Source organism: Mastomys coucha, unplaced genomic scaffold, assembly GCF_008632895.1.
Source record: "Mastomys coucha isolate ucsf_1 unplaced genomic scaffold, UCSF_Mcou_1 pScaffold3, whole genome shotgun sequence".
Taxonomy (NCBI): Eukaryota; Metazoa; Chordata; class Mammalia; order Rodentia; family Muridae; genus Mastomys; species Mastomys coucha.
This window is the reverse complement of record NW_022196909.1, coordinates 43,312,178-43,322,725: the sequence shown is the minus strand read 5'-3', so window position 1 is coordinate 43,322,725 and position 10,548 is coordinate 43,312,178. Positions and strand designations below refer to the sequence as shown.

General features: G+C 47.4%; 1 protein-coding gene across 2 annotated transcripts in view; it reads left to right on the top strand.

The window, feature by feature from the left end:
- The window catches only part of Rrp1b (ribosomal RNA processing 1B), a 27,548-nt gene that overhangs the window by 6,252 nt on the left and 10,748 nt on the right, over nucleotides 1-10,548 (top strand). Inside the window, exons 2-9 of one of the 2 annotated variants that reach the window (XM_031346764.1) lie at nucleotides 3,258-3,340; nucleotides 4,748-4,805; nucleotides 5,796-5,881; nucleotides 6,687-6,748; nucleotides 7,196-7,325; nucleotides 8,534-8,598; nucleotides 9,048-9,199; nucleotides 10,096-10,184. In XM_031346764.1, coding sequence (XP_031202624.1) covers nucleotides 3,258-3,340; nucleotides 4,748-4,805; nucleotides 5,796-5,881; nucleotides 6,687-6,748; nucleotides 7,196-7,325; nucleotides 8,534-8,598; nucleotides 9,048-9,199; nucleotides 10,096-10,184 — 725 coding nt within the window. The other variant, XM_031346765.1, reaches the window with a different exon arrangement.

Here is a 10,548-nt window from a genome sequence, read left to right as displayed (position 1 = left end):
CACACACACACACACACACACACACACACACACACACACACACACACAAAAGAAACTGAGATGGATGGGGGCAGTCAAGAAAGAAAGAATGAGTTCCAGGATAGCCAGGACTATACAGAGAAACCCTGTCCCGAAAAACAAAACAAAAACAAAAAACAAAAAAGAGAAAGTGAATCACAGTGGCGTTTGCCAGTGGGACAGCACTTAGCTCTGACAGAGTGCTTCTCATGCTTGTGTGTGTTCTTTATTTAGTGTTAACCCTATGCTGTACATACAGTGAGGGAACTGGGTGCTTGCCAACAGTGTGCTTCAACAGGACTCTGTTACCCTTCAGTACAAATTAGACAAGGTGTGCTGTCCCTGAGCTTCCTTGTCTGCTGTCCCATGCCCACTGTCAATCTGTTGGGACTGACTAGATTTCCTTGTGGAATATACACTGTACATGCTATGGTAGCTCTGCCTATGATAGCTGTGAGGTGTCCAGAGACACTGGATGCACTGACTTACCTCTGACCATTGATGTCCTTAAAAGAACCATGTGGAGTTTGTGGACAGGGTTCAGTGGTAGAGCAGTTAATAGGTAGGTGTGAGGTCCTGATTCCAATCTCCAACATGGCAAGTGGGACGGAGATAATAGTACATACTGAGTGCTTTAAGTGTGAAATGTATAGATTATGGTAACACACCCAGTGCGTGTAGCCATACTGTCCTGAGATGTGTGTAATGGTTGTGGGCGTAGAATAGGTCTTCAGGAGTATATGATTAGGCAGGTCCCATTGTCCGTCTAGAGACAAGCCAGTGAATTAGACATTGACTACAACTTGGAATTTTGTGAATTTTTTGCAAGCTGCATTTTCATTGTGTGGGTATTTGACCTGGGGTGGGACTGAGAGTTCCAGACATACTTAGAAGGAAGGTGAGATGATTTTAGTCAGCCAGTCAACCAGCATCTGTGCCACACATTTTAAAGGCAAAGAGATGCCCCTGCATGGAAGACAGCCAGTGACCCCTGAACCATAGTTTCTCTGAAGAACCTCTGTCCCACTGGGTGGTCCCCATGCTTTTGCTCTCCCCCTGTGAGACTCGAAAGGCTTGTGTGCCAAACCCAAGCAAGTCACACATCCCCAGAGCCTGGATAGCAGTGTGTGTGAGGAGGTTAATTGCCCTGCCTCTGACTTAGCATGAGCCCTCATTGCTGGCATACCTCAGCCCACTGCCTCCCTCTGCAGCCTTACCCTGAAATCCTACAATTGGAAGGAACTCACAGTGAGTGCAGCTGGCAGACCTGAAGTGCCTGGCCCTGGTCTGATTTGGAATGGCAACTTTAATCTCTTGTGCTGTGGTTCATTAACGGCCATGGCTTTCCACCCGCTTTATGGAAATTTCTTTAGGCATCAAATCAAAGCACAAAGCCCATGGTAGAACTTTGGCAACTTCCCACACTTCCCCCTGCCCCATTGAGGAGCAATTCAGGTACGTAAGAAGCACCCTCTTTTCCCCCTGTGTTGGTTCCAAGCACTTAACTGGCTGGCTGATGTGTCACTTCCATTCACCTCACAGCATATAGTCCCCAAAGGTAAGCATTCTTCTAACAACCGCAGCACCTCCTTACACCATAAAAAAGATCTCAGCCAGGCCCAGGGGTGTGCACCTGTCATCACAAGTGGAGGCAGAAAAATGTAAGAATTTGAGGCCAGCCTAGGCTACATAGAAAGACTCAGAAAAATCACGCAAATAAAAAGTCTTGATGTCATGAAATGATTCAGTCTGCTGGATTTTTCTGTTTTTATGTCAATCCAAACAAGACTCCTTTGGCTAGTCTATGTGCAGACTTAATTTCTAGCAGCTCTTTATCTTTCTTTTCTCCCTGCCCCCACTCCCGGTTCTATTTGTTACAGTTATGGGTCATTTGTCTCATTTAATATGTATCTCTGCCCTGTAGGTTTTCTGTAAGGTAGTATTTGAGATACAGGTCAAATTTTATATGATTCCTTAGACTGGTCTGTGTTACTGATTTTCCTGTGTTAAGTTCCAGCTGATAGTTTGGTGTGGTTTGATCCAAGTGATCTAAAGTAATTTCTGAAGTCACCAATTCTTACCGAGAACCACAGTTCTCTGGGGACATGCCCAGTCTTGGAGCATGAGTAAATAGAAGCAAGAAAAGTTGAGCCGGGCGGTGGTGGCGCATGCCTTTAATCCCAGCACTTGGGAGGCAGAGGCAGGCGGATTTCTTAGTTTGAGGCCAGCCTGGTCTACAGAGTGAGTTCCAGGACAGCCAGGGCTAAACAGAGAAACCCTGTCTCAAAAAAACAAAAAAACAAAAAACAAAAAAAAAGCTTTGATTCATCTAATTTCTCCCAGCGTGGTGCTGAAAAGACTTACTGTTGCCTAGTCTCGCAGGTAGAGACCATCTGTGGCACAGCAGAACCGAGAATGTTCCGTGTCCCGTAGCCTCGTCATTCAGTCATCTTTGCTTCCTGACACCAGGAGCTATCGGGCAGGCAGCTTGGCAACAAGTGGTTGGGAGAGCAGTGACCCCTCTAAGGCATGCCACTTAAAACAGGCTGAAACCATTTAATAGCTGGCACATTCAGAAGATAGAGCATGGTTGACTTTTGCCCATGGCTGGACCCTTTTAAAAGTACACTTCAGCAGACCCATCCTCAGGCTGGCCCAGTCTTCTGTCTTTGGGAGTGGATCAGGAATGGTTCTGCTATTTGCTAGGGATACTCTGTGGCTGGAGACTCTTGGATCTTTTATAGATTTTTAGTTTTCCTTCATTAAGATGGTGAACCTTCCTTTTTTTTTTTTTTTTTTTTTTTTTTTTTTTTTTTTTTTTTTTTTTTTTTGGTGTTTTGGTTTTTTGAGACAGGGTTTCTCTGTATAACCCTGGCTGTCCTGGAACTCACTCTGTAGACCAGAAACTTCCTTTCTTCCATTGTTGGTTCAAGCGATGAATTCAGGCCTTGTGTGTGCTTGGCAACTGGTATGCCAGACACAAGGGTTAGTTTTAGTGTTGCACATGCAAATAAGGACTTGCCCACATGGCCACCCTCCCTTGGCTGATAACAAACTATGAATGTGTGGTGCTTCGCAGGCTTGTTTGGAACATTAGCCATTAGCATGAGGTGTACTTCCGGGTTAGGGAAAGGTGTGCAGAGGAAGGGAATGAATGTAGGTTTGCCACTTGTGCAGCAACTGTAAACATTAATGAAAGAGTGTAGACTCTAAGGTGCTTGTGCTGTTTTCCCCTGCAGGAAGTTTCAGTCAGGAAGAACTCCTAAAAATATGGAAAGGACTCTTCTACTGTATGTGGGTGCAGGACGAGCCCCTTCTGCAGGTAACGCAGTCCCCTCGTCATGGTCCTGGACCTTTGCCACGATGGACGCCAATCTGCTGCCATCCCCAAACAGATGGAAGTAAATGCTTCAAGGAACCCTTGTCTCAGCTCTTGTCCCCTCAGGAAGGGGCAGCGGGCACTTAGGCTGTGCTTTCAGACATGTCGGACACGCTAAGTCATAGATCCCCTATTGCTCTCATCAGTTCATAGCTTCTATGGTAGGTTTGACATGGCATTCTTAACGTTTCTGTTTTACTTTCTGGGGTTTACAATGCATGGTCAGAGCACAGCAGTGGGCCTCCTAAAGGTCCCAGAGGGCCTGGTGCCCAGGCGAGGTGGTCAGTAACTTGCTGAATTTCAGTTTCCACACAAAGCAAGCAGCCAGGCCCTGTGGCTAAAGCACCTTGAAATGCCCTGGTGCCCAAAATGCACAGGCCAGCTTTTATCCCTGCCCACTGAGCTTGCCACTGATACTACTGTAAAAGAGTTTTGTTGTAATATCCGAAACTAGACCTACCTCAGAAGCAAGAGAGTAAGGGTCAGAAGGCACGAGCCACAGTGTAGAGTCCTTCTGGGTAGCACTTATCTTGTATGTGAAGCCTTGCTACTTTCGGTGACTTGTCTCAGTTCACAGCATTGATTCTACTGAACATATTTTGAGTGGGATAGCAGAGCAAAATATTGTAAGATTATATTCAGAAGTAGCGACAAGCAGCTTCAGTGAAGGGGGAGAACCAACAAAAGGAACATCATTTTCAAGTCTTGGAGTTCATTCAAGACAAATAAGGAACTCGGGGCACAGGAGACAGAAGCAGTGCCCAAAGCACAACCTAGAGGAGCCTGTTGGCATTGCAGCCCTCCTCTGACCAGATCTAACAGGAGGCGGGAGTACAGACCCCATTGCACAAGCACCAGCAAGGTGGCTCTGTGCTTTCTGGCTTTGCGGCATTTGATAGATTCAGTTTAGTCTGCATCTTCGCAATGGAGAGAGGCATGGTAGCACACACCTTTAATCCCAGAGCTCTGAGGCAGAGGCAGTCAGATTTCTCTGAGTTCAAAGCCAGCCTAGTCTACAGAGTGAATTCCAGGACAGCTGGGACTGTGTAAAAAAATCTTATCTCCAAAAAGGGGAGGTTGGGTGGCAATGAGACTATTTTCCTGGAATCATTCAACTGCTTACCAGAGACGCAGACATGTAGTTTTAGCATTTTCCCAGAAACATATGACATTAGCCTAGTAGTTGATTGAAGTTTAGAGTTACACATTTGATAAAACCTGGGGTGTCAGCCACAGACCTAGAACAAGTCACAGGCTTTCCCACCACAGAGGGAGGAAGATACAGCCCACAGCACCCCCATCAGTGTGACCACCTAATAACCGATGTTTTTCCCCAACCCACCTTTGCAGGAGGAGCTAGCGAACATTATTTCCCAACTCATCCACGTTGTAAACAGCTCGGAGGCTCGTAAGTCCTGCAGTTTTCCTGGCTCTGGCTACCTTGGTAGCAGGTTTGATAGTTTACCTGGGGAACCTCATCAATGCTTTTCTTCTAGTCTTCTGGGAGTGAGTGATATGGGAGCCTCTCGCTAGTGTTGAACAGAGATCTTAGGACATTTCAGAGACTGGTCAGCTCTCCTCCAAAGTCTTCAAATTCAGGTTACTCTCACACTGAGAAGCTGTGATACCGTTGCCAGTACATACGGTTCACCCTGGCCAAGATTAGAGCCAACTTGGCAGTAAATCTCTACCTAAAAGGAAAGGTGGCAATTTCTGAAGCTGTCAGTTCTGTTTGACACTCTGAATTCTGGCTGACTTACACCACCTAAGATTCTGTGTTTGTTTATGAATTGTGCTGGGTGTGGTGGTATATGTCTGTAATCCCAACATTCAGAAGGTTGAGGTGGGTAGTGTGAGAGTCCTGAACCAGCCTTGGAGGCAGCCAAACCCTATATTTGAAGGGAGTGTTCAAAAATCAGTAAATAAGGAATCTGTGGATTAAATAACAGCATGTAACAGAAAAGCCTGCATTTGTACATGAATTGTAAGGATGCTCATCATCAGTGTCACTAGATTGGGGTTGGTTGGATGCAGGTGTGGTAAGAAGGGCCTTATATGCCGGGTGGTGGTGGTGCACGCCTTTAATCCCAGCACTTGGGAGGCAGAGACAGGCGGATTTCTGAGTTCGAGGCCAGCCTGGTCTACAGAGTGAGTTCCAGGACAGCCAGGGCTACACAGAGAAACCCTGTCTCGAAAAACCAAAAAAAAAAAAAAAAAAAGAAGGGCCTTATATAGCTGTAAAGGAAATTGTTGAGTATATTTAGCCATTGGCCCAGCTCCACTTGTCCAAGAATTCTTGAGATAGCTCTGTAAAGAGAACTAGATGTATTTTCCACTGCTTCCTTCTTGCTGTGTGCTCATGCGGTAGCAGAGCACTGAGAGCCTCTTGTCTCTGCAGAGCACCTGTTCATTCAGACCTTCTGGCAGACTATGAATCGAGAGTGGCAAGGGATAGACAAGCTGCGGCTGGACAAGTACTGCATGGTAAGGTGGGGCCTTCCTCCATGCATATTCAAAGAGTTTTACACAGAGAATGTTCTATCTGAAGACCAGCAGAGAGCTGGAGTGTAGTTCGGCATAGTGCACTTCCCTGGCGTTTTTTTTCTTTTTCTTTTCATTTTGAAGCTGAGTTGGAGTTTGAGAAGAGGGTTTCTTGGGGGAGGGGGGCAGCATGTTAGGATGATTGGCTGGTTGGTTTGGGCTTTTCAAGACAGGGTTTCTCTGTGTAGCCCTGATGTCCTGAACTCACTCTGTAGACTAGGCTAGCCTTGAAATCAAGAGATCCTCCTGCCTCTGCCTCCCAAGCAACCACTGCCCAGCTTGCTGTTTATAGATTTGTAAGCAGTAGAGTTAGGAGAAAGAAAGGCTGTTGGGAAGAAAGTAACCCACACGCAAGAACATGGGTGTAAGGTTCTCAGACACAAGTTGCATTGCCTGCCCAGCCATCTTCAGACCTAGCTTCCATCCAAGCAAGAAAACAATGGAAGTCCAGGCACAGTGTGGCAGAATCGGGCATGTGCCAAGGGTCCTCTGTTCTAGTCTGAGCTGCTGGGAATGGGGCTGGGGAGCACTGCCATGTCTTATATTGGTTCTGTTTGTTTTCTGGGAGTTCTGGGGGCAGAGTCTGTATGTTCTTGGGTACAGGCACCTACCACTTACTCTTGTTAATCCAGAAGTTAAATAGATTTAAGGACGTTGTCTCACTTTGGGGATCCAGAATTGGGGTCCTCGTTCTACCAAGATGGTTACTCCTTTTTTACTTCTACTATAAAAATATGTCGACCTTTAGCTGATCCGCCTGGTCCTGAGGCAGTCCTTTGAAGTGCTCAAGCGGAATGCCTGGGAAGAAAGGTTGGTGAACTATTTACCTTGACGTGTGGTGATATTAAAATCGTGTCAGAGTTGCTGGGTGGCTCAGTAATGGAGCGCTTGCCTAATGGGTATGAGGCCCTAGTTCTGATCGTTGGTGCTCCCCCTCTCCATCTTTATAGAATAATAGGGTCCTCTGAGATTTTAGATCATCAGAAACACAAATTGGCTGATCTATACCTGCCATTATCTAGTGCTATGAGAAGCAAATAGATGTGAATTGCAGGGAATTTAAATCCAGTGGAAAGCCTGAAGCAGTCACTTGAAGCTGTTAGAGGAACTGTTTCTTCTCTTGGGGCCTCACATTGACTTATACAGTATGAGCAGTAAAGTACATATTTTTGTCTGTTCTTTGAAAAGAGGGCGGTATTGGCGATAATATCTTTAAAGAAACAACTGTGTAGTGTTTGTCTTTTTGCTGTTCTTCAGCCAAATCACACTTTTTCTGGACATCCTGATGAAGGAGATCCTGAGTCCCGAGAGTCAGTCTCCCGATGGAGTGAGATCCCACTTGATTGATGTGTACTTGGATGAGCTGTCCACTGTAGGAGGAAGGGAGGTAAGGAACAGCGCTGTCCAGCCAGCGGTGGGATGGAACCACCATGCTCTGGGTTGCTATGGGTACTATCAGAAACAGGAACCTCTCTGTGACTTCTCCCCTTCTGAGACCCTGTCCCAGACAGCTAGTGGACGTGTAGACAGAACTGCACGCTGTACATGTATCTAGAAGTCTTACCTATAAAGTAGGATTGAGCCACGCACAGCTGCTGGGGTAGCTCAGGCACGAGGGTCATTTGAGCTAGGAATGCAAGGCCCCATGTTCAGGCACCTATAATCTCAGCACTAAAACAGGTAAATCTCATGTTCCAGACCTGTGCTACATAGCAAGCACCTCCTCCCCCTGCAGAAAGAGTTGAAAACAGTTTACAGAGTCTAACAGGTAAAAAAAAAAAAGCAGGCTATGTTGAGTGTTTCCAGAGCTGTGTGGGAAAGGCAGTAGACAGCACTATGCAGATTACCCAATGTAAGTGGACAAAACGCTGGAAGGAAAAGGTACGCTTTTATATACACATGATTTTCTTAGTTTGGGAATATAAACAATTTCTACTATTCTCTTTGACATTCTGTAGTGAGGTTTTTTGGTTTTTTTGTTTGTTTTCTCGAGACAGGATTTCTCTGTGTAGCCCTAGGCTGTCCTGGAACTCACTCTGTAGATCAGGCTGGCCTCAAACTCAGAAATCCGCCTGCCTCTGCCTCCCAAGTGCTGGGATTAAAGACATGTGCCACTATTGCCTAGCAGTGAATGTTTTATATATATATCAAGTAAAAGAACTTACAAATAAAAATTGTTTGAGAGGGGCAACCACGTACCCTTACACTGAATCTGTGAACGAATGAATGAAGTTTAAACATTAAGAATGACTTTGTCTCGTGGTCTGAGTTGGCATCCACATAGAATTCGCATTTTCCTTGCTGTTCTGGAGCTAGCCAGGGCCTTTTGCTAGACAGGTGCCACACCCAGCTGTCGAAAGAGGCATGAGTGCTACAGTTTAGCCCTGACCAGTTGGTGCTTTGGGTCACTGCACTAAGACACCCAGAAAGCCAGAGCGAGGCTCTGGGGTTCCTGTGTCTGGGACTGCCTGGACAGGCATGTGTGCTGCTGACGTGACCTGTGAGAGGGGCGGGTGCTTCCTGTTCTAGAACATGTCAGAGAAGAGAAAAGGCTATCTTTCCTCACTTTCCCTCTGTTTTACGTCTGAATTGCAGCTCTTAGCGGATCAGAACCTCAAGTTCATCGATCCGTTCTGCAGAATTGCTGCCAAGACTAAGGAGTAAGTGGCTCTGGCCTATGTGTTCTTAGTGCTTCCATTGGTGCCCGAGGGTGGAGTTGTGTCGTACAGCATAGTGCCAGGCAGTCATCTAGAGTAAGGAGCACCCATTCCTAACAGCCTCACAGCCTGAGCCAAGGCCAGCCCAGCCTACACAAGATCCTGCTCAGAAAGGAAGCAAGCAGAGGTTCTTGGCCCCTTGTCAGCAGTGCTTGGCTGCCAATCCAGGGTGCTGTCCCACACCAGATCCCCGCCTTCTGTCTGTCTGTCCTGTGGCACGTGGTGATTCCTTGACTCTTGCGTGGACCTGCTTCAGAGCTGAGCCCCTGCTAACACTTGGTGCGCACACCAGGCAGGCACATGCACGAGCACGCACTTACCCGAGCTGTTCTCCACTGTGCTCCTGTCTGAGTGTTTTAATCCCATTCTCTCCAATGTGCTTCCGCCCTCAGCCACACGCTGGTCCAGACTGTAGCGAGGGGTGTTTTTGAAGCCATTGTAGATCAGTCTGCCTGTGTACCTGAAGAGTCTGTGGAAGAGCAGAAAACCGAAGCGGATGGCAGTGGCCTCCCTGCGGACGAGCCGGCCGGGGGGAAGAAGGCTGGTGAGAGGCTGCGGCGTGTTCTTCCCTTTCTGCCGCACTGCTTGGCTGCCTGGGCTTTGCTCATTGGTGTATACCGGTTTTGTTTGTGTGTGTGCACACACACACGCATGCGTGTATGCTTTCATATGGAGGCCAGATGTCAACATTGGGAGTCACTCCTCAGCTTTCAGCCACTGCTTATTTGAGATGAGGCTCCTCATTGGCCTGGAAGAAGCCTAATTAGGCTAGACGCTGGCCAATGTGTCCCAGGAACACACCCGTTGCTGACTTTCCTGTGCTGAGCCTCGAAGCCTGTACTGCCATGCGCAGCATTTTTCCCTGTGGATTCTGAGGGTTACCCAGGCCCCTTGTACTTGCCTGATTAAGCCTGCCGGGCCCTCTGTTCTTGGTTTTTAAGTCTTCATCAAGCACTTTGTTGCCGTCCATCCTGAGCATAGCCCTCCTAAAAAATAAAGCAGGGTATATAAGAGACACATGTGCACAGTTGGTCCCCAGAGAGACACCCAATACCACTCACACTGGGCCCAGTTGATGCTGTCTCTCCTAGCTGTCACCTCCTTTGTGAGGTGTTCGACCCATGCCTCTGAGAGCTACTGTGCAGTCAGGAACACACTTGTTCCTGTGGCTTCCCTCCAGCACACAGCTTCCTTCCTGCAGGCTTGAGTCGTTTTGGGGGGGTAGGATTGTTCAGTATGGGGTGGGTACTGGGGACAAAACCTAGAGCTTCGCATATAAAATAAAGCCTGGGAGGTTTTCGGAAACTAATTTCAAGTATCTGCCCAGGCAGCAGTCACTGGTGTTCTCCCTGGTAATAGGGACTGAACCGAGCCTGGAGGGACTGAGCCACATCCATTCTTGAATGTCAAGCTTGTGTGTCTTTGGGTGTGTTTTGGCAGCACTGGACGAGTGCCTCAGAGACGGAGTCCTTGGAAGCAGAGAAAGAGATGTCTGTGCAGCCTTGAAAGAGTCAGGGTCACCTCTCCAGGTAGGGGCGGCTTTTGCTTTTTATAGAATGTGGGTTGACCTGCGGTGGCTCGGCTAGAGAATTAGGGTCAGAGCTCATTAAGCCATAGGGCTGAAAATGTAAAGTCCCTTATAATCCCTTCTGTAATTAACGTCGCCATTCTTAGAATGAGCTTGCTGGGGACAAATTTGAAAGAGTTGGGTTTGAGCCTGGCATGGTGTTGTGCATATGAATTCTCAGCACGTAGGAGGGTCTCAAGTTCAAGAACAGCCTGGACTACCTAGGAAATTCCTGTTTCAAAAAAGAAAACTAAAAAGCCAGTTGGGCGGTGGTGGCGCACACCTTTAATCCCAGCACTTGGGAGGCAGAGGCAGGTGGATTTCTG